The sequence below is a fragment of the Silurus aristotelis genome, assembly GCF_946808225.1.
Source record: "Silurus aristotelis genome assembly, chromosome: 22".
NCBI lineage: Eukaryota > Metazoa > Chordata > Actinopteri > Siluriformes > Siluridae > Silurus > Silurus aristotelis.
This window is the reverse complement of record NC_139595.1, coordinates 15,847,426-15,871,843: the sequence shown is the minus strand read 5'-3', so window position 1 is coordinate 15,871,843 and position 24,418 is coordinate 15,847,426. Positions and strand designations below refer to the sequence as shown.

The following is a 24,418-nucleotide window of genomic DNA, read 5'->3' as shown; positions in this document are numbered from 1 at the left end:
TTTATTTATTTATTTATTTATTTTTTAAAGACCACAAAAATACAGAACAAACTTTTGTTTTAATAAAAACAGACTATTTAAATCTTAAAATGTTTGTTTTGTTGTATTACTTTAAAAAGCTAAGCTAGCCAGGCTAGTAAAGATGGTGCAGGAACTGCGGCTGTGTCTCAAACCGAATCTTGTATTAAACTAGTGGACTATTTAGTGAGCAAGGGACAGGCGTCGGTTTGTTTATTTTGGACGTGACAATATATCCATATTCCGGGACTGGACTGGGAAAGTTGTGCGTGTGTGTGAACATGTCTGTTTCACTGTTGTGTAACCGTGTGCTCGGGTGTCGAAATGCTTTTAATACATTCTCACGGCGTTTTATTATCGACATGTCCTATTCACAACACTTCATGGATTATAAACGCTCGGCAATCCCGAGCAGTATGAAGAAGATGATGGTCACCAAACGGAGCCCCAACTTTCGAGAAGCCGTTTCCGTTCAGATACTTCCGGTTCCGACCCCGAACAACCACGAGCTGCTCATCCGGAACCGGTCAGTTTCCTGAACCTTACACAGCTTAGCATATGAACTTCATTCTATACTATACAAAAATGATACAATTTCTGAAATTGCAAATGTCCAGGTCCAGATTTATCCCTGATTTACACAAAAAAACATAATAAATAAATAAATCCCACCATTTCCCCCTATTTATACATTTTCAGAAATTAATCTGACCATAAGAGGTATATACACTAAGCAGGACACCACACACATTTACACACACTCTACTAATACAGGCTACAGATACTGTGATTTGTGGTGAGAATTGGGAGAAGGTGGAGAAGAGCCTGGAGAGGTGGAGAAAGGGGAATGAAAGTCAGTAGGAGTAAGACAGAGTACATGTGTGTGAATGAGAGGGAGGGCAGTGGAGGGGTGCGGTTGCAGGGAGAAGAGGTGGAGAAGGTGGAGGAGTTCAGGTACCAGGGGGTCAACAGTTCAGAGTAATGGAGAGTGTGTTAGAGAAGTGAAGAAAAGAGTGCAGGCAGGGTGAAGTGGGTGGAGAAGAGTGATAGCAGGAGTGATTTGTGATAGAAGAGTATCTGTGAGAGTGAAAGGGAAAGTTTATAGGACTGTGGTGAGACCTGAGATGTATGGTTTAGAGACAGTAGCAGTGAGTAAAAGACGAGGTGGAGCTGGAGGTAGCAGAGCTGAAGATGTTGAGGTTTTCGTTGGGCGACGATGGACAGGATTAAAAACGAGTTTATTAGAGGGACAGCGCATGTTTTGTGCACAAAGTGAGAGAGATTGAGATGGTTTGGACATGTGCAGAAGAGGGACATGGGGTATATCAGTAGAAGAATGCTGAGGATGAAGCCACTAGGAAGGAGGAATAGAAGAAGACCAAGGAGGAGGTTTATGGATGTGGTAAGGGAGGACATGCAGGTAGTTGGGTTGAAAGAGGCAGATGTAGAGGACAGAGGGGGAATGGAGACGGATAAACCGCTGTGGCGACCCCTAATGGGAGAAGCCGGAAGAAGAAGAAGCCTACACTATCCGGATCAAATTTGAAAACAAAGTTTACGTCTAAAAAAGCTTCGCGTCCACACTTGTTTTCAGTCGTTGCTCATCCACACTAAAACGTCTGATAACACGTACGTCGCTGTACTGTGCATGCACAGATCGCATGGTGTGGCTGGGATTTAAACTCATCACAATTGGATCCAAGGTCTTTTGCCTTAACCACTAAGCTTCCACCTCCATATGTCCACTTCATTTGCAGGTTATAATAACAGCAAAAACAGGTGTTTTTGTCAGGCATTGACAAAATCTTTGGCCTTATAATGTAGGGAATATTATCATTGTAGACTTCTATAAAATGTGAAGTTAAAACCAAGATGAAGAACTCATAGTTTCTTGCTGTCATTTCTTTTAGATACGTCGGGATAAATGCATCTGATATTAACTACTCAGCCGGCCGTTACGACCCCTCCGTCTCCCCTCCATTTCCAGTAGGTTTTGAGGGTGTAGGAGAAGTGGTGGCGTTGGGTTTGAGCGCCAGTTCCCGTTTCGCAGTGGGTGACACGGTGGGATATTTAAACGACGGCGCGTTTGCCGAATACACGCTCGTCTCTGCGGGAAAAGTGATTCCTTTAAAAGAGCCACAACCGGAAGCATTAGCAGTGATCGTGAGTGGAGCAACCGCCCTCATCGCCCTGCAGCGTCTCGGGGAATTAAAGCACGGGGAAACGGTGCTGGTGACCGCTGCCGCCGGAGGAACCGGACACTTTGCCGTCCAGTTTGCGAAGATGGCCGGGTGCCATGTGGTGGGCACGTGCTCTTCTCCTGAGAAAGTGGAGTTTCTGAAGAGCATCGGTTGCGATCGGCCGATCAACTACAAGAAAGAGGACTTAGCCGCAACGCTACGCAGGGAGTATCCGAAAGGCGTGGATGTGGTGTACGAGTCAGTCGGGGGCGCCGTGTTTGACCTGGCCGTTAATAATTTGGCTCAAAACGGGCGCCTGCTGGTGGTGGGCTTCATCTCTGGTTATCAGAGTGAGTCAGGTCTGCAACCTGTCAGAGGAGCCACACTTCCTGCCAAACTCCTGCAGAAATCAGCCAGCGTGAGGGGCTTCTTCCTGCCCCACTTCCTGTCAGACTACAGCGAGTGTGTGCTGAAAGCAATGCAGATGCAAGAGAAGGGGAAGCTATTGTGCGCCATCGATGATGGACAGATGGACAAGGAAGGGCGATTTGTGGGGCTGGAGTCAGTCTACAGAGCAATAGATTATATGTATGCCGGAAAGAACCAAGGCAAAGTGGTGGTGGAAATTAATCCTTAAGACACCTGGAAAAAAAAAATAAATGGGTCGTACAAAGATGTATATCTGGGAAAACCTTGTTAATCCAATGAAAAATATAATCTAAGTCTATAAATAAAGAGCTTGTAAATAATGCATTTGTGTGCGGTTTTATTTGATGGAGCTCAGGCAATAATGTGCCTTCTTTAAAATACAACATCTACTAGCAAAGAGGTGCCCAAATTCTTTCCTATGAAGGGCCATGGGCCAAAAGTAAATGTTGAATTATAATTGCAATAAATGGACATTCGGTGCAACTCGAATGAGAACGGGTTCCCTCTTGAGTCTGGTTCCTTTCAAGGTTTCTTCCTTATGCAAGTTTTTCCTCGCCACGGTCACCACCGGCTTGTTCATCAGGGACAAACTTACACTTATAAACTCATAAATAATCTTATTAATTTTTATTACCACATTATCTGTGTAGAGCTGCTTTGAAACAATGTTCATTGGTAAAAGCGCAATACAAATAAAAATGAATTGAATTGAAGTTTGGCTAAAGTGGATGAGACAGAGGGAGTCATGGATGTAAACATGACTGAGAACAGAGACATTCCTGATCACCTGATCATTATCTTTTCTCTGCTTGTGTTCTATAAGGTGAATGTTCAGCCTGGATACATAAATCTCTACAATCACACTCCAAAATCTAGTGTGACATCTTCCCAGAAGAGTGGAGGATATTATAACAGCAAATTGGACCTAAATGTGAAATGGGATGCTCAAAAATGCACATATGGATCATATGGCTAGGTGTCCACAAACTTTTGGTCATTCATTTTAGTAAATTTGATTGCCAAGGTTGTTTGTTGTTTTTCCTCTCTCAGTCTGGAAAGTGTGTGTGCAAGTGCATTTGTGTGTGTGTGTGTGTGTGTGTGTGTGTGTGTGTGTGTGTGTGTGTGTGTGTGTGTGTGTGTGTGTGTGTGTGTGTGTCTCGACTTGTCGTCGCTTGTTTCCTGCTCAGGTGTGAGAGAGCTAAACAGGTAGAAAAAAAACAAACCCCTCACTCTTAATGCACTCATACAAACACACTGAGTCTGACTCTGAATCTATCCCCATATACAGACCGTGCATTTTAGCTGATATTAACGCTATCTTTAATTTCCTGACGGCCGAGGATAGATTAATGCTAACTCCGAAGTTACACAAGGCTTCACTAATAGGAAAGGTAATTACTGGTGCACATGCGAGGCAGCTGTGTGTGCCCTCCATGCTCCCGACGCTCCGGGATACCCAGAGACCACACAGGCCATTATTACCTCTTTTTAAACGCCTGCTGTGTTACAAATTGTAATTTGCTCCGCATTAGCTTTTACTGCTGATGCTTGCGTGAACTTCCGTCTCTATCTAGTGCAACCCTGTCTCTTTTCTTGCGTCTATTTGTTTATCTTACATCAGTTTTTCTTAGACAGTAATCAGGAAAAAATGAAAAGCCATGAAAGCCTTGTATTTCTGTTCTTGGCTGGGTTTGATGTGTGCTTCCATTGTTGTAGCGCATCCACCCACAAGCTTTGACGTGTCAGGCTCTGAGATGCTTTTCTGCTCGTCACCGTTGCAAAGAGTGATTCTTGTAGTTGCTGTAGCCTTCCTGTCGGCTCGTCTCCAGTCTCCTGTTTACGTTCATAGGCTGGATATTTTTTGTTTTTCGCACTATTGTGTATAGGGACTGTTAATTGTGAAAATCCCAGGCGATCAGTAGATTGTCAAGCCAGCACATCTGACACCAATGGTCACAGCCACCAAGCTCCATTTTCATGTTTCAGCTAAAAACACAAGTTTTTCTGCAGGTATTAGCATGATTTGATGTATTGTGCTACTGCTACTTATGCATATATATATATATATATATATATATACTTACGATGCATACATAACATCTCTACATGAAGTAGCTGATATTATATCCGAACGGCTGAATAAATAAACTTTATCGAGTCTCGGTTCTTGAGATTTTCACCTCTTCATTGACTCCTGCATATGAGCTCTCAATGGCTCTTTGATAATGCCTAAGGATACAACTGCCATATACATAAAATTGAAAACGGCAATATAATTAATAATCGAATAAAAAAAGCAAAATCTGTGCATCAACGTAAAAGTGTTTAAAAATGTGGTGCATCAGATTAAAGTTGGCATTTGTATTTACAATCATTGTTTTTAACATATTGCAGTGGATGCGTTTTACTTTTATTATTTACAGTGACCAATAATTTGTGACCGATATTTTATACGTAGATTGATTTCTCCTCGCTAAACAGTTTCTCAGCACCACTGCTGCTACGTGAATATGACGTGTGGAGACCGAGGCGTGTCCTGAGAGTCACATAGAACAAAGATTAACAAGGTAGAGGTAGAGCTGCATCCTGGAGACAACCTGGGGCCAATTATTAGAAGTCAGAAGGCACTTACCGTATTTTCCAGACTATAAGCCGCTACTTTTTTCCCACGCTTGGAACCCCGCGGCTTAAACAATGAAGCAGATTATTTAAGGATTTTTGCGGAACGGGTTTAAGGTGAACCAACGAAATTTTATATTAAATCAGTTGCGCACAGCATCGGGAGAAAAGCTTCACCGATGGTGATTTTTTTTCAAATGCACGACGATGCCAAAAGAAAAACTCCCGAAAGAAATTGTTGTGAAAGGAAGGAGGAAGACAGTGAACAATGACTTTCTTGGTAGGCTACTGTTTAGATACAGGTCATGTAACAGACACTGTCTTTCATTAAAGCCGGTGTAAAGTTCATTAGTTTAAGTGTAGGCTTATAGACAGGTGCGGCTTATTTATGTTCAAAATTTAGTGGGTGCGGCTTATATTTGGGTGTGCTTAATAGTCTGGAAATTACGGTAAGTAAATTTATAATTTGGTGTTTTTCTAAACCAAAGAAATAAAAGTGCACTGTACCATATAAAATTGCATAGCATAATTTTTTCCATTGCGTTGCACTAAATTGCATTGTGTTGAATCCAATCGAAATTGTATCGCTCTGCATCGTAATAGGGGTGAATCGTATCGCATCGCATCCGTAGCTCCTTCGTATGTTGCCTATGCATCGAGATGCGAATCGCACCAGCTTCAGTTATTGAGATGCACATCCCTAGTACACACCGAAAAGGAACATTTCTAACACTTGGTATTCTGTTATTATATTCAGTGTTATTTTTAATAGAATAATCTGTGACAGGTCACTGTGTTAAAAGGCTCAGAGACACCACAGTGTGTTAATGAAGTCATTACTGTGTGTGTGTGTGTGTGTGTGTGTGTCTCTGTGGGCTTCACAGGACGCTCGCATTACCGCACCTTCACACACCAATTAATGTTACAGCAGCTCCAAACGGCAAACAGCGCACACCCACACAAGTATAATTGGCCTTCGGTTTAAGTACACAGGAGGTTGGTGGTTGGGGCTGTCATAGCACATATCCCATAATGCCTTGTGGTAAGCAGGCACAGTTAAGAAATCTAAGTTAAAACGGGATATTGTTATGTATTAATTCCTGATGTCATATCAGTTAATTTACGCTAAACTCAACACAAGGGGGCGGGGCTTTAGGGGGTCGAATTGTAGACGTGAACATACAGTCATATAAGTCGTACTGGGACGTGGCATTTAGCAGCAGTTTGAATCGATGCAACAGCTAAAAGGATGGCAGTTTTTATACACATTCACTTTTCTATTCACCCATCCATTGGATTATATGTATATTAATCAAAATACTTACCTATCTATCCATCCATCCATTCATTCATTCATATATCCATCCATTTATGTATATAGCAATCAAAGTGCTTATTCCATCCATCCATCCATCCATCCATCCATCAAAACATATTTGCCAGTTTTTTAAATAAAGGTAATAGAATTACCATTTAAAGAGTCTTTTTTCTGAAGCGGTTATGTGAGTTAATCTCGTATATTTATAGACTTTCGAAAATGTGGCTGATGAACTGCCATTTAAGTAAAATGACTTCTTGCTATGAAAGTTGGTGGTTCTGATGTTTATGCAATAAAATTAGCACACTGGCTTGTGTTAGGCCGAAACAGCGAGAGCCAAGAATAATGGGAAACTATGGGTCGATCTCCGACAAGAAACTACACTTTTACAGTGTGTGTGTGTGTGTGTGTGTGTGTGTGTGTGTGTGTGTGTGTGTGTGTGTGTGTGTGTGAGTGTTTGAAGGTTTACCGTAAAGGTGGACAGGAAGCAGAAGGAAGCAGAGTGTGACATGTGTCAGATCTCAGAAGGGGGGAGATTTCTCTCTCTCTCTCTCTCTCTCGAGCTTTTCTCTCTCTCGCCTTTCTCTCATGCACACACACACACACACCTACACACATTTCACCTTGCTGTCGCAGTTACTCTCTTTTTCCTTTTTTTCATCCAATTTGAGAGTTTTTAAAGGTCATGTGATCGAACAAGGTCAACAAACAAACAAAAGAAATTAGGACACAGAAGTGTGTGTGGCTCAGAAGGAGGTTTTTCTGTCAGTAGGGGGGAGAGGACATGAGAAGAAGAAAAGCGCACACAAATATATACAGTATATACACACACACACACACACACACACACACACACACACACACACACACACACACAGAAATCCGTTCTTCCACTGAAAATAAGTGATTTACATAAAACCACTGACTTGTACTGCACTGTTAATTATTCTGTTATTTATATATTATTAGCATGATGGTGTCACTGTTGAACTTTAACCTCTAAATAGAGTGCAGCGTAAAAATCTTTTAAAAGTTTGAAGGATAAAACACTTGCCGTTGCTGCTTCTTTTTTACCAGTGACATTGAACACAAGCCGTGTTCATCCTGCAGCTCCTCCATCCATCCATCCATCCATCTATCCATCCATCCATCCATCCATCGTAATAATGTAGGTTACAGAATGAGGTAGCAGAGAGTGAAACAGGTATGAAGACAGTGAGACAGTAGGTGTTGGGTGGTTTGTAACTCCACCTCATTAGTGAACATGGTAAGTGTTCACCTCGTTAAATTAACACACACCACTGAAGGCAGAAGACACACTGTCTCCAGAGAGAGATGCAGAATACTTCTATAAATTGACCATGGTTTGGTTTTAGTGGTAGATTTAACCCTAACCCTGATACGAGCCACTATTTATACATCTACTGTACATCTGTAGAGATCTACACACACACACACACACACACACACACACACACACACACGAGATAGACAGCGCGATTGAGAGAGCGACCGTGTGTGAGAGCGACTCGGACTCACAGACAGGATAAAGAAAGAGCGGATGGAGAGGAATAGTGTGAATATAATACAGCAGTAATGGGGGTCTTCAATGGAAACATGAATATACATGATTTATGCTAATGAGGAGTGTCTGTCTGCACCAGTTGGCTCTCACAGGAACATTACAGTAATGACTTCATTAAGGAGAACTGTGTCTTTTAGAGGCTAATTGAGAAGCTGAAACCCTTAACACCCCCCACCACCACCAAACACACACACACACACACACACACACACACACACACACACACACACACACACACACACACACTCAAGCATTTTATTGTCTCTTTTTTTGGGTTGCTTTTGAGTTTTGGGACTTTGATGTCACCCTTGTCGTCATGGTGATTCCAAGCTGCGAAAGCAAAGGGTTAATGAGACCGGTGATTAGAGGGACACGCATTCACAGGCTCAGGGTTACAGCACTGAGAACTGTAATTAGTCCATAGAGAGTCAAATAAAGCCATACAGGGTGGCTGTCCCTGTCTATTGTGTTTTGCTGTGTGTGTGTGTGTGTGTGTGTGTGTGTGTGTTAATGCTGATGAATGTCTGAACCATGATGTAACCTTTGCAGCATGTTGATGTCATTAGGTTGTGGTTTGAGTGATGTAAATGCTGGTTGGGGTTAAAAAAGGATTTTAAACATGAATTAATGTATAGTATTATAAGAGGAATTTGGGACTAAATGTTGGATGTAATGATAAAAAAAAAGCACGTACTTATGACTAACAAACCTTCAGCAATATAGTGTATTTCTCCATCACTTCAGTGTGTTTCAGCAGTGAGGCACATTTATGAATAGAAATTTTAAACCACACACACACACGGTTTACTCATTTATATGTTTATTGAAATTTATGTCCATTCTTTCATCCACCCACTATCAAGCAAAATCTACAAAAAATAGCAGGAAAATCCGTTTGTTTCGACACAATGTATGTGTGTGTACGTGTGAGATGTGTTGTGTCCCGATTTTAACTGTTTCAATCAGAGCAAACTCCTCCCAATGCTCAATGTACATGTACACTGAATGCCCTGCCTTCTAGTTGCTTTGGCATCTGGCTTCACCCCCTTGGATCAAACAAGGGATTTGCATGGCCGCTCCTACTGTGCTTTGAGCTTTAGGTCTGGCCTGGTTTTGCAGCTCTCTGGATCCACCTTCAGCCTCAATCAGCTTAAATGCCTACAGATCTATTGATTGGCCCCAAGCTATCTAGTTTCTTACAACCCCTTGAAACTTAAGTTCTGGATTTGACCCCATCCCCTTGGCTCTCTGAAGCTATCCACATATCCCCACCCTATCCAATGGTGCAAAACATAAGATTCATTGCCGGTTTTTAATTTCTGTGTTTAACTACATTGGTCAAACAGTCAACAATTTTAAATTCAATACAGAAGAAGTATTTATTTTTTTACGCATAATGATGCCTCAAAATTAAATAATAATAAAAATAATCCTTGACATCACACAACTGCAGGTTGTACTTCAGGTTAGGTGATAATATGTGGGTGGAGCCAAAAGGTGTGTGTAAAAAAAAAAGGGGTGGGTCTTAACTCTTCAGTCCTGCCTAAATCATTCCTGAGCATCTTGTTTAAGGCTGACTGGATCATATGTGACCTGAGCCTCACCGGACTGGTTTCCTGAATCATCCACAAGCCCTACTTCCTGTCCAGACACCACCCCTTCGCTCTGCGCGTACACGTCCCCTTCAGCCACCTCGGTCACAATGTAATGCGTTCCTTCGTCGTTCACGATCACTTGCGTTAACCCTTCTCTCATCATCAGCTGGCTGGCCGCGAACTGTAGGACTTCGTCAGGGGCGTGGCCCAACACCCGTACGACCTCTCCGTAAACCTGGACCGCCTCCTGCCCCTCCCCCTGGGCGTGTACTTGTTGTTGGGTGGTTCTGATATCCTGCTGCGTGGCGCCGTCCTGCTGGTCGATCTCAGACACGGCGCACAGCAGAGCATCTAGTGCGGTAGACGGCGCCGTCCCGTCAGGATTGGCTTCGTGCGACGCTTTCTCTGCCATCTGCAACGTTTGCTCCGCCCCAGAACCCGACGACTCCACCAGGACGTAGTTTTTGTGCGTGTAGGGAATGATGGATCCGTCCTGCGTAACCTGCAACAGCTCACCGTTGACAGAGGACATGGCCAGAGTCTGCAAAGTAGCCGCTGCCGACTCCTCCAGCTCCGCCTCCTCCATCTCGGTGCCCTGCAACTCCGCCTCCTCACCATATCCCTGGATGATAATGACTTGCTGCAAGGTTTCGGCTCCTAAACGCCCTTCGTCTGGCATGAAAGGGGCGTCGGCCTCCACATATGTTGACCCCTGCCCTTTGAGCCGGCACTCAAACGACTTCGAAACGATTCCTGGACACACATACAGAATATGAAGTCGTTTATAGGAAAAGCATGTATAGTAGAGTGCTCTAAAAAAGTCTCAGATTTTTTGTTTTTTTTATTTCGTTGCATATTTGTCACACTCAATTGGACGACAGTGTTTTAGTGCAACGTAAATTGAAATAAAGTTTGAATGTTTTGAGAATAAAGTTGAAATATTTTCATAATAAAGTCAAAATATTTTGAGAAAAACGTTGTAGCCCTACAAGATCAGTGTGTTAAAATTGAAGAGAAATCGCAGAGAACACGGGCGCACTCGACATCTACGACTTTATTCTCGTATTGCCATCGTACAAACGTTTCGGATCATCAAGAAAATTTTTATATTACACAAAGATTAAATGATGATTTAATTGGTTAAGGGGAAGAAAATCCCAACTTTCTGTGCAACTATGTACCGAATGCAATCTTTGTTTAATGTGCGGACCAGTTTAAATCTTATTTCCCTCATGAACATATTAAGTGGCGAACTGCAAGTTTGTTTAGTCTCCGCCTGGCACTGTGGCTACTCGATCCGTACCGGAAACACGATTTGTTCTGTGCATGAGCGAACATTCCGATTTTGTTGTGCGCACGCGTGAAATCGCTGCCACTTCCTGTCAACGTTTTTTATGACAATCTAGCAATATGGACTCTTTTGCATTTAATGTACAGCTTTAAAGAAATTTCTGACACTTCCAAATGTGAACCACAATGAACGAAGGATGGATGGAAGGAATGAAATCATTTATGAATAAATTAATTAAAAGAATAAATAAATACCGAGGAACGTACTGATCCGTGAGTTCTGTTTACCGTTACACCCCTATTGTACAGAATATTTAAAAGAAAAAATAGTGAAAAGATTGAAGAAAGTCAGGGGAGTTCCTTCAAACACATGGGCACCGGTAGGAAAAACACCGGCAGCTCTTTCTCTCCATCTCACTGTCTGTCTGTCTGTCTGTCTGTCAACTTCTACTTTGTGTGCATAAAACGCTTGCGTGTGAAGGCAAACTCGGTTGCACGAGGTGTCACGCTGACGGCTGTCAATCACACAGACTGACGGAGTTTAAAGATAAAAAAGTCAACACAGAATGACAAACACACACCCAGTGGATTCGCAGCTGTCAATCATCCAGAGCCGCAGTATACACACACACACACACACACACACACACACACACACATGTTCACAGAGGTGCCTCTCGTTTTTTCCTTCGGTGTCTATGTGTGTGTGTTGAGAATGAAAGGCTCCGTAAAAACACACACACCTACACACACCTACACACACCTACACACACCTACACACACCTACACACACACCTACACACACACCTACACACACACCTACACACACCTACACACACCTACACACACCTACACACACACACACACACACACACACACACACACACAATACCAACCTGCTCATTATGAGCCCTTTTTAAGGCAAGATGAACAGATGAATAAAGGGAAAGCAAAGCAAGTGGAAGTAGGTGACTAAATAAACAGGAGTGAGTGAGTGGAGTTAATGTGCTACCTGCATGAAGGTAAGCGAGGTCAGGGTTCTCGATATCGATGTGTTTGTCCTTAAGGTGGTTACGGAACTCGGATGGCGAATTGGTGCAGAAGTCGCAGCGAGGGCAGTTGTACATCATCACACCCTCGTGTTTCCCCGTATGAAGGATGTGCTTACGGATGTTCTCGGCACAGTTTGACCTGAAATTTGGAAGTTTAGTGGTCAGGAAATGGGGGGAAAAAAAACGGATGTAAGGATTGTAATTGGAAGTTACCTGTAGTCACACCAGGGGCAGCGATACGGTTTCTCCCCCGTGTGAACGCGTTTGTGTCGGGTCAAATGCGACTGAGTAGTCGAGGCAAAACTGCAGAGGTCACAACGGAACGGACGCTCACCTACACGCACGTTGAAAAAAGGAGAGTCACTCCGGGGTATATGTATGAAAGATAACGTATAGGGATGTGGACACGTGTTACCTGTGTGTTGGCGCCGGTGTTTAGTGAGAGCGTGACGAGTTCCGCCAGCGAAACCGCAGAGATCACACAGAAATGACTTTTCACCTGAAATACAGAGAGTTTAATTTAGATTTGACATACAAACCACTCAAAAAAACTTAAAAAAATAAATAAATAAAATGAACACATATAGATTCCTATTGAACATTCACTCTGACCAACACATTGATGTATAGCCAACAATACAATACATTAAACATACATATGAAGCAGCTCCTGATGCGATTTAATGCGACGGGGAAAAGAAAATTTGTAATTATGCAATTCACTACCGTACAGATTGTTTACTTTTATTTCCTCACTTTAAAACAGACAGCAAATCATATGTACTTAAGTACCTTCTGACTTCTAACTCATGGGCCTTTTACAAACAAGCCTTTGTAGTGCAAAAAAGATCAAATTAAAACCAGACTTTCCTGTTCTGTCTAAAGGAAGTTACAGCTCTACCTCTGCCATGTTAATCTATATTCTATGTGACTCTCAGGACACGCCCCGGTCTCCGTGTTGTGATACGTCAAATTGATCTACCTACAAAATATTGGTCACTTTTTAAAAATAAAAGTATAGCATCTACTAATAATTATATATAAATTTATATTTTTTACCAACGGAAATGTGTTAATAAATGGCGCATCGCGATACGAATGCCCACTCATATCCTATGCACTTTTTACACAGAGGAATCACGTTGTTAACTTAATGAAATTAGCCTCCAGTTCGATACTAAGCACACCCCCTTACCAACCCTTAATATTACTACACCTCAAATGCAAACCGTAACCCATAATAAAAGAACCACACCCACCTATAAAGTAATACTTGTTTAAATTCTATATACATTTCTGCTGAATCTCAATGATTTTACACAGTGTAAGATGGAGGTAGAAAGAGTGTGTGTGTTTCTGTTTACCCGTATGCGTCCTGTAATGGTCCTTCATGGCCGAGTGTGTGAGGAAGGCATAGTGACAAGATGACCAAGGGCATTTAAAGGGTTTGTCTCCAGTGTGAAGCTTCATGTGGTTATTAAGGGCCCATTTCTCGCTAAAACTCCGCTCGCACAGTTCACAATCGTACTTCCTGCACACGCGCACACAAATAAATCATTAAACACAACTATAATATAGTATATAGTTATAGTGTAAAATATATATTAAGTAACAATGCATTGCAGTGTCTAGTGTCCATTGAGACTGACTGCAGATATAGAAAGAAAGAAAAATATAGATAGAGAGATTGAGAGAGAGAGAGAGAGAGAGAGAGAGAGAGAGAGAGAGAGAGAGAGAGAGAGAGAAAAGCCGTATACATGATTATGTGTATGTGAAAACGGTAAGCGCCGATTGGTTCAACACCACTGATATGGCCATATAATAAAGCAACAGTGAGTAATGAGCTTAATATCTAAATATCACACACACCCCCAAACACACTGCTGAATATGCAGCAAATTAATGCTCATTGTGTTTCATTCCAGCGATAATCACAGTGTAATAAACACGCTATATAAAAAAAAAAAAAAAGGGTTATTAGCGTAAAATCATTAAGGTGTAATGATTTTTCAGCTCCCACAATCCGTTGCATTAAGGGTCAGGAGTATAACTGGGACTCGGGTTTGTCATATTTCAGAATTTATATATACCTCTGAAAACTGTCACCCACAAACATACACATATCTTACTTGTGTAAAAATAGCCATCGGTTTGGGCCGATGGATGGGCGGATGAAAGTACACGATGCTTTTCTATCACTCTCTGACACACACACACACACACACACACACACACACACACACACACACACACACACAGTCCCCTGCTCACACACTTTCTTGAACTCCATTATTTCTGAATCTGTATTTAACATTCAACCTGTGACAGAAGGGAAGTACCACTGTTCCCGTTGCCATTTGTTGATAACACAGCGTGGGACAGGAACCTTTTAGCACCATGTTGGTCTGAAACCAAATTTACCCGCTTGGTCACAGGAGATCAGTGTGACACCCATGACCTGGGCGACTGAGAAATCAGCAGGAGGACTTCTAAAGGAACAGGAGGATGATATCCTGCTAACTTTGGACCTAACCAGTACTTCTGAGGTCTAAGAAAAATGAAAAATAGGAGGCTGGTCCCAACCCTGAACAATCCTGCCACCAACAATGCAAGTAGGTGGTGCATAGCTTCAATAAAAATACCCAGATATACGTAGACTCATGCAGGTCTGTGCGACTGGTTCCACTGTTCATCACAGTTTGAGGTGGTATCAAAAAGTTTCAAGACTTTATTTATCTACGTTTACACACTGTCACTGAAGCATGTCTGGCACCTTCTGCGATTCATGCTGAATCAAAACGGCAACCTTTGAGCTGGATTGTCATCTTCGGAAAGAGGGCGAAGTCCACAGGAGCCAAATCTTGTGAGTATGGTGGGTGTGGAAGTGAAATCATGTCGTTCCTGATGAGAAGCTCAGTGACAGGGTGCGCACATGGTCAGAATAGCAGAGGTGGTAACGCATATGGTCAGAATAGCACAAGTTGCTCAGCTTTCAATGTACAGAGGATGTTTGTCACACCTACTTATGAAGGTCGGTGCTCCCTGTGACTGTGCATGCCTTGTGCAGCCTTGTGCTGCCATCTGTTGGCGTGTTACAAAACTAGTCAAGAAAATTTCTGATACCACCTCATATACAATGATCCGGAATTGGGGTACCTCGGTGCTGCGATGTTTAACAGAAGACCATCACCAGCAGTTCCCATCTATTATCTCACCACAATTTCAAGTTACCCCTTGAAAACCTCAGCAGGGATTTGCAGGGGCCACTGTCTCTTTGCATCAATAAATTCTCCTGATCTCCAATTACCATATTGACTACCATGGGCTACTACTACTATTGGTTATCGGCAAATATCCATACCGATAGTTTTTCCGGGTTGCGTCTGCTGCTGGAGCGGCTGAGAAGTCATTAAACAGTACAAAAGAGGCGAATCACTGATGCCACGTGAGGTTTGTTTTAACACGTGAGACTGCAAGCTTCTTGAGGGTGCTAAGAAAAACTGCCTGCTGCCAACCCAAGAAAATGATACCAGGGCTTAAGCAATGGGCTGCCAAAGCATCTGTGACCTCCTGAGGTCACAGCAAAAGCAGAGTGACCCTTCTGTAACCAAGTTGCAAATAGCTGTTATGTGTCTTTCCACAGTTGGTAGGATATCTCATATTTTACCAGATAAAATATTCAGTGTGTGTTCATAATACATTTTTTGCATACATGAGAAATGTGTGTGTTACCTCTCTTTTGGCTGGCCTAGTCCATGTTTTCCCAGCAAATGTGTGTTCAGGTGTTTCTTCATCACGAAAGCCCACCTACAACAAGATCAGAGTGTGAAAGAATGTGTATGGGCAGGTTAAAGAAGAAGAACCCTTGATTTGTGTAATATACAATACAGCACAGTAAAATTCTTTCCTGCTTTGTATATCCCAGCTTGTCCCAACTGGCATGATACAGAACCTGAAGCAGAGAGCATTAAGGGCCTTGCCCAACAGTTGCAGCTTGGCAGTACTAGGGCTTAAATCCCCAACCTTAGAGCTAACACGTTTCTCAACCTCGTTCTTTCAGCACCACTGCTGCTACGTAAATATGATGCATTCAAACACTACGAAGTTTGAGGCTCCTAAATTGACATGGCAGAGGTAGAGATGCATCTTCCTGAAGACAGAACTGGGAATGTCTGGTTTTATTTAATCTATATTCTTTCTTTTTGTCTGTTTGAACCAAGGACATAAATGTAAACTATCTGTACCATATGCATCGAGATGTGAATCGCATCGGCCTTAGTTATGGAGATGCACAAGATCCCTGTTCTGTTCTCATGAGTCGGTTAGTTATCATCAATTATGTTTATCTCACACCGATAAAAACTCTGTGTTTTGGGTTTAAAATGTTTACACTTGTCCATTGTGGGCACTTAAAAAGGCAGACTAATACAACAATATGTATGACACACACAATATTATTATGGTCCAAATGAACCTTGGTTAATTGAGCAGTGGGTTATAATTAAAGCAATAATGTATGTATGAAGACAAGCTCAGCAGTGCCAGGCAAGAAAACGTACATCGACAAACCAGAAGTTACTCTTCAAAAAAAAAAAAAAAAGAAGAAAAACACTCATCAGTGCCTCTGTGGCCTGAAGCTGGAATGAACATCATCGCTTTCAGTCAAAGAATGAATAATTCATAATAAAAAGATACCGACTCACCCACAGAGGTGACACTTGTACTCTCTCATGCCGAGGTGTCTCTTCACGTGATTCCTGGCATCTCCGAGTTGGGCCGTTGCAAAATTACAGATCTTACACATGAATGGCTTTGAACCTATAAATATACATACGTACTAAATAAAAAGTAAACACGTGTTCAAAGATTTAGACTAAAAAAAAAAATTGTTTTTACTGTATTTATCAATTCACTCATTTATTTACTTTATTCTGATTGAAAGGTATGAGGCAGTGATGCACCCAGGATGGGACACCAGTTTATTAGACTGCACAAATATATTTACACTGTGGGGGCAATTTAGTAGGGGTGTAAATGTACAAGTATTCTTACTGAACCGTTTTGGTACAGTTCCTTACAGTGCCTCACACTTCTTTACCCTGGCTACCCGCGCCGTACCAGAAAGATGATTTGTACAGGGAATGCGCAAAATCGCTACCACTTCCTGTCATTGCCAACGCTTTTCCCAAGCAGGAATTCCCAAGCAGGAATTTAATTTCAAATTTTAGAAAACTTTAACTTTCTTTCGGCTTCTCCCATTAGGGGTCGCCACAGCGTTTAATCCGCATGTTTGATTTGGCACGTTTTTTCGCTGGATGCCCTTCCTAACACAACCCTCCCCATTTATCCGGGCTTGGGACCGGCACTAAGAGTGGCTGGGGTTGGGGTTGGTTCCCTGACCGGGGATCAAACCCGGGCCGCAGCGGTGAGAGCGCCGCATCCTAACCACTAGACCACCAGGGAACTGAAATTGAATCGTGATTAACACCCCTAAAATTTAGCGTAGCCAATTTTGGAAAATGGAAGGAAACTGGAAACCCAGACAAACGAGACAAAAGTCCCAGACAGAAAGCAACCCAAGGTCAGAATCGAACCAGGGACCCTGGAGCTCAGGGGTGACAACGACCTGCACCACCATTCTCTTGACAACACATTGTATTGTATTGTATTGTATATAGTAAGAAGGCCGAGTGTGTACCTGTGTGTGTGCGGACGTGAGCGAGGAAGGCCATGGAGTTGCTGCTCTTGCACACCTTGCCGCAGTATTTGCACACGTTCCCAGGGTTCTCCTCACGTTCACGGTTGATCTGCTCCGTGTCCTCCATCACGTACTTGTTGACCTCGCGCAGCAGCTCCTCATGTTTCTCTTTAATGTGAAAGAACAGCTCTTGCTCCGAGCTGCAGTGCTCATTGCAGCGCACACAGCGAAAGATGGTGCCTCCATCCGGCCGCTCGTCCACGCTTCCGCGCTCCGTCCGCACGTGCGCCGAGCTACTTAGGTGCTGCTGCAGGCTGCTGTCCGAGTGAAACGACTTCCCGCAGAGCAGGCAGTGAAAGGGTTTCTCCTTTGATGAGTGTTTCATCATGATGTGGACGTTCAAGCCGCTAAGCCCCTCCGCCAAGAAGCCGCAATCGCCACAACGGACCCGCGTGCTCACTTCTTGTCCCTCCAACATTTTTAGCATCTTCGCAGCCTGCTGGAGGGATATGTACGCCTCTCCTTCGTCTTTGTCGTGCGGTCCACCTGCTGGCCGTTTTAAGGAAAAGACGCACTCGTCAAACGCCGTCGCTCTGCACACGCGGCCCTCACTGGAGGGACTTTCACCATCTGTCTCGCACACGTCCTCCTCTTCCTCCTGTTCCTCATCTTCTTCGTCATCGTTATTGTATTCCTCGTCACCTTCCTCTGCGTTTGATGGAACAGCGAACTCCGAGTCCTTTGAGCTATTTGTGTCTTCACCGGACTTCAGCTGTGGGGTCCTATTCAGCTCTTCCTCACCACCACTTCCTTTTCCTTCGTCATTTTTTGCATCATTAACACTGGAGGCTCGTTCTGTATCTGTATTCGAATGCTTGTTGTGTGGGTGAGCGTTGTCAAGATTTTGCTGAGCGTTTTCTTTGTCGGCGCCATCCGATAGGTTCCCGGATTCAGCTTGTCGGCTTGCATTCTCACCGAGTTTCTCCGCATCGGGTTGGTGCGTTTTGTTGAGGTATCGCTGCCGTTTGAATTTGTGTTTCTCGGTTGCAGTGTGGCGGGACATCTCTCTGCGGGTCACTGCGTAATAACTGCACGCCAAGCACACAAACTCGAAATCCCGGGTGTGCTTGCGGCGCACGTGTAGGGCTAGCGAAAGCGCAGAATGAGCGACGAAGTAACAGTGATTGCACGAGTACACCGAGTCGTACTTGGGTTTTTTGCAGGGAGGGTCACTTCCGGTTTCCTCTGCCTCGCCTTTTTGTTCTACATTTGCTGTTTCCTGCGTTTCAGCGTCCGGTGCGTTGGGCGTTTTTTCACCACTCTGAGCAGTCTGCTCTGGATTTAGTGTGATTACTGCCTCCTGTCCGTCGCCGTCGCTCTGCACGCGTTTAATATGCTTTTTGGTTTCACAGTGCCGGTCCATGTCTCCTTTGGTCACGCACGAGTAGTCGCACAGTTTGCAGTGGAAGCCGTATAGGCGGCTGTGTTTGCGCCGGATGTGCACGCTCAGGTTTGTGGGATTGGATGCCACGAGGCCGCAGTGACTGCAGCTTATTACCTGAGATGACTTGGGCCTTCCGCGTTTCCGTTTGTGCGAATCGCTAGCGTCCGCTACCTCTGATGAAGCGCGTTCGGCGGGTTCCATCTCTTCAGCGTCCTCGGTGGCACACTCGCTGACGCCTTCATCGTGTTCGCGTTGCACGTCTGCGCTTTTTGGTTCGTCCGATAAAATGACGAGCACTTTTTCAACGCACTGCTCGAACAGCGGGCCGATTTTTTTCTCTGCCGTCAAGTTGAGGTGTGACTCGTCGCTCAGGTGAGCGTTCATCTCCTCGACCGTGCAAGTGTAAAAACTGCAGCACCTGCAGTACAGACGCTCAAAACGCTGTGTTCCACTGTCGAGCTGGTCTATTGCAGGTATACCAAGTATACCAGAGCTGAGCTGCTCTACAGTGGGTGTCTCTGTACTGAGCTGCTCATTAGGGGCTGCTACAGAGCTGAGTGGATCTATAGGGGTTACACTAGAGCTGTGGTGGTCTATAGGGGCTGCTGCAGAGCTGATTAGATCTATAGAGGCTACACCAAAGCTGTGGTAATCTATAGGGGGTGCTGCAGAGCTGAGTGTATCTGAAGGGGCTACACCAGAGCTGATGTGGTCTATAGGAGGTACTGCAGAGCTGATTGGATCTATAGAGGCTACATCAGAACTGCAGTGGTCTATAGGAGGTGCTGCAGAGCTGGGTGAATTTATAGTGGTTACACCAGAGCTGAGCTGGTCTATATGGGGCGAGTCAGTGCTAAATTCTCCAGTAGGGGGCGTTGCTGATTTTGGTTCATCTGTAGATGATTTCCCCTCCGCAACCTTTTCAGCTGCACCTGTCGCACCCTCAGATTTAGAGCTATTGTGTTTCCTCCTGCAGTGGATTTTCAGAGCAGTAGGAGTTTTAGCCACAAAATCGCACTCACGACACGCACGCCCGTTATTCTCCTCTTTAGGGGCTACAGTGTGAGTGCGTTCACTTGGACTCGGAGTTCCTTTATTTTCACCATTATCGTCTTTATTCTCAGGCCGCTCCTCGCTCGTCGCTTTCCTTGATCGTAACTTCCTCTGCAAACGATCCATGTCTTCAGTATTAAGAAACCATTTCACAAAGCAACTGTAGGAGAGGCAACAAAAGAAACAGTACACAAGTCATTCAACACAACTATCGAACGGCAAATAGTTAAACTGGTGCATGTATTTATTTTAGGGTTTAAGTTTTGCTGCCCTCTAGTGTCAAATGGTCGACCTGGCAGAAAAAATATAAAAATAATTTTTAATCCAAAACTGTCCAATTGCTTTGGTGTAACCAAGATAAAAACGCACCATGTCACACACCATGTCAATGTCTTACACAACTCATTTCTAATTTTATGAGTCTTCTGGAACTGTGTGATTGAAGTATCATGTCAAAACCAACCTACCTACTGTGTGTATAGTTTGAAGCCATCACAAAGTTCACACACATCACACACAGCTCCGTTATACAGACAAACTTGACTAAGTTTTTTTTTTTTTTTGCAGTCTTAATAGTTTCCAATTATTTTTCTCTAAAGATTTTTCTAATTTTAAAGCTGGACTGTGTGGTTTTGTACTCATTCAGCCACAAGAACATGAAGATGAGGATCTCTGTGGTTGAGTCAGTGTTCCAGTTTCATCCCTTCGACTCCAACCATGGCAAACCATGTCTTCGAGATTGAGCCTCAAGTAAGGAAACTGAATGGCTACAGCAATACAAAGATGCAACCGTGTTTCTAACTTTGTGGCAACTCCAAAGTGTGTGATGTTGGGGTGTCCGTATACTTTTGATCTCAATTGCATATCTTCATTTTTCATGCACACGATTATTCTCCGCTATTTGCATCAAAAATATATAAAATTTTTCTGACTGCACAACTGGATTGTACAGAGGTTCTCTTTTTTTTTTTTTTTGCTGGTCGGAAAACCACCATTTAAACAATTGAAAATAGATCTGGTAGCAGATATGACCTGTTGGTGCTTCTGTGTGAGACCCCATGCCCCTCCTCTGCACATGTCCACTCCTAATGAAAACCTCAACATCTTCAGCTCTGCTACCTCCAGCTCCACCTCCTGTCTTTTACTCAATGCCACTGTCTCTAAACCATACATCACACGTCTCACCACAGTCCTATAAACTTTCCCTTTCACTCTCGCAGATACTCTTCTATCACAAATCACTTCTGTTATCACTCTTCTCCACCCACTCCACCCTGCCTGCACTCTTTTCTTCACTTCTCTAACACACTCTATATTACTGTGCACTGTTGACCCCTAGGTACCTGAACTCCTCCACCTTCTCCACCTCTTCTCTCTGCAACCGCACCCCTCCACTGCCCTCCCTCTCATTCACACACATGTACTCTGTCTTACTCCTGACTTTCATTCCCCTTCTCTCCAGCGCATATCTCCACCTCTCCAGGCTCTTCTCAACCTGCTCCCTACTCTCACCACAAATCACAATATCATCCACAAACATAATAGTCCACGGAGACTCCTATCTGACCTCGTCCATCACCACTGCAAACAGGAAAGGGCTCAGAGCCGATCCTTGATGCAGTCCAACCTCCACCTCATACAAAACTCCTCTCTCCACCCTGTCGTACGCTTTCTCTAAATCCACAAACACACAATGCAACTTGCGTTCAGAACGTGAAGAAACTCTCTTCACCTCCACTACACTCTTACTGAACTCCTCCTTCAGGATCACCCCTACACCATTTCTCTTTCCATCCACACCATGAAAGAACGGTTTAAACACCTCCAATGTTCCTGTTCTTACTTCCTTTCCACTTGGTCTCCTGTTTACACAACATATCTACCTTTCTCCTCTCCATCATATAAGCTACCTCTCTCTCTTTACATGTCATACAGAATACACAGGGAAATTAAACAGGAAACAAAGAAAAACATGATTATGCATGGCCTCTTAGAACTTCTATAGGTTTGACCTGGAAACAACCAAGATATTAATCATATACAAGGTCCAATTTTGACCATTTCTGATGATTTTAGATTGAAGAGGAAAAAAAACAAAACATAAAAAATCAACCCCAGCTCCCATGTCTACCAGGACGTTTATGTAAAACGCAAACGGTAGTGCAGTTTAAAGGGTGTATGCGCTTCCTATTGATACAAACGTATGACTGGCGTAAGATCTGTCCAATAGAAACGCCGGACGCGATGCCGCTTTACAGTAGGAAGCGCCAGAGGCGGGGCTTTGGAGTGCTCAACGCTCCGAAAACGACGGCAGCGCAGAGGCCCAAAAAGGCCCCGAGTTGCGACCTCCGTTACACACGACTTTGCGGGCCACAAAACGACGCAAATGCGTTTTCGAACAACTACCCGCAATGCGGAAATATTCCGCGCTGTTAAAACCGCTACCAAAAAGCAAAGTTCCCCTTTAGTTTACCTCAAATAACTCCGACTTCACCGAGTCCGCGCTTCTGAGCCTGGTCACCAGCGGCGTTCCGTAGTGAAGCCGTGACGTCACAAACCCGAGTCCGCTGTAGGGGTGGGGTGCAGGGAAACAAAATGGCGGAGATCCAAAATGGCGGCGAGTTTCCTAAAGAGTGGTTGATGACATTTCTTGTAGTTAATTTAGTTACACCTGTTAATAATAAATAAATAAATAAATAGGATCATCACAAGAGTTTAATTCAAGTTGAGTAAAAGGAAAATGTTTTTATATAATTAATTGGGCCTGATACACCACTAGCAATACTGTCAACAAGGCCAACTCTCAGTTGAACATGATCAGGTTCTACAATCCATGCAGTGGTAAAAAATCTGCAGTGGTCTACGGAAGTCCTATGAGGCCATGCCTTTTCTTTCTTGTTTTCTCGTGATCATAACTTCATTTTCTTGTGATCTCAAAATTACATTGTTTCCTTGTGATCACTAAGCGTATTCGGCATAAGAGCATATTCCAGAAGCACATTTTAGAATGTACTCTTATGGCCAATACAGAAAAATTAAGTACTAGTCTACAAAAAACAATGTTTCTCATGTCAAGATCACGAGAAAAATAAGACGTGATTATGTGAAAACCACCTTTGTTATGTCGAGATCATGAAAAAAATAGAGTTGTCATAATGAGAAACATTATAACTATAATAATATATGAGAATAATATTATAATGCATGACCTCTTAGGACTTTCACAGTGGACTGATTAGTTATAGGAGTTCTGAACAAAATCTCTTTACGTTTAATGCTCAGGTGACTTCCACATTGGCCAGATCATTGCAATTCTGTCTGCAGTAGATCTCTGCTTCACACCATGCCCTGATATTGAGTATGAAATATATCTGTTAGAGCTGTTATTCCTGTCTGTGGAAACGTTAAACAATTTGGAATGTATATGTATGACTCAAACTTTTGTTTCCTAGACAAGCAACAAAGACGCACATATGAGTAAGATTTGTACTGCGTAGAGCGATGCAAAAAGTGTAAAAGCTACTTCAGTACAGTAAAGAATTACATTTACTTCATTACCGTAATTCGTAACTGTACTGAAGTAGCTTTTACACGTATCTGTACTTTATTGAAGTATTTCTATTTGGAGATACTTTTACTTCACTACGTTTCAAAGTCAAATATCTCACTTTTTACTCAACTACATTTTTTGTTCCTTTATTATTTAAGAGCGGATAAAAACTGCTCAAACACACCACTGATGTGCTGTGTTTTTCTTCCTGATCAGCCAGGACACCACAAGAGCATCTTAGATAACATTGGAGGCCCCTTCTAAACATCTCGAAGACTTCATTTTAGTTTGAGCATGATAACACGTTCTGAAAAATAAGGACCAGTTTCATTTTTGTTATAAAAGGTCACAGAACTGCTGTATGAGGCATTGGAGTTGATGGAATTGATTTTAATTGATATAACTTTAGATATAAGACTGCATTAGTTTAACAGAAGACCGATTCATGTTTTTGATTTATTTCAAAATATTATGGAATCATAAAAAAAAAACATGGCCGATTGTAATTTAATATAATGGTATAATGCAGCATTTTGTTTTCAGGTTTAGGCGGCCATGTTAGAAAAGGTTGACTTTTATTTTGACAG

At 43.1% G+C, this 24,418-nt stretch overlaps 2 protein-coding genes across 4 annotated transcripts; one reads left to right on the top strand and one right to left on the bottom strand.

Annotated features, from left to right (window-relative positions):
- The first annotated feature begins 202 nt into the window (after window positions 1–202).
- LOC310717068 (prostaglandin reductase-3-like) lies at window positions 203–2,947 on the top strand. The gene is made up of 2 exons (XM_083524749.1): window positions 203–544; window positions 1,929–2,947. Exons 1-2 carry the CDS (start codon window positions 300–302, stop codon window positions 2,833–2,835), a joined length of 1,152 nt encoding a protein of 383 aa, XP_083380875.1. The 5' UTR covers window positions 203–299; the 3' UTR covers window positions 2,836–2,947.
- Window positions 2,948–8,952: 6,005 nt separating this feature from the next.
- Window positions 8,953–22,887, bottom strand: znf407 (zinc finger protein 407). Of its 3 annotated transcripts, XR_014530846.1 has the most exons (10): window positions 22,755–22,887; window positions 17,785–20,441; window positions 16,790–16,904; window positions 15,819–15,893; window positions 13,451–13,617; window positions 12,502–12,585; window positions 12,300–12,420; window positions 12,047–12,225; window positions 9,193–10,497; window positions 8,953–9,150 (listed from the first exon to the last, which is right to left on the bottom strand). XR_014530846.1 is itself a non-coding variant. In XM_083525497.1 (9 exons), the coding sequence occupies exons 2-9, from the start codon at window positions 20,405–20,407 to the stop codon at window positions 9,698–9,700; spliced, it is 4,164 nt and encodes a 1,387-aa protein (XP_083381623.1). In that variant the 5' UTR covers window positions 20,408–20,441; window positions 22,755–22,887; the 3' UTR covers window positions 8,953–9,697. The 3 variants fall into 3 exon arrangements, 2 of the variants coding, with proteins under 2 accessions (XP_083381623.1, XP_083381624.1); XM_083525497.1 differs by having other exon boundaries at window positions 8,953–10,497; XM_083525498.1 differs by lacking the exons at window positions 8,953–9,150; window positions 9,193–10,497 and adding an exon at window positions 10,578–11,777 and having other exon boundaries at window positions 11,888–12,225.
- Window positions 22,888–24,418: the final 1,531 nt, after the last annotated feature.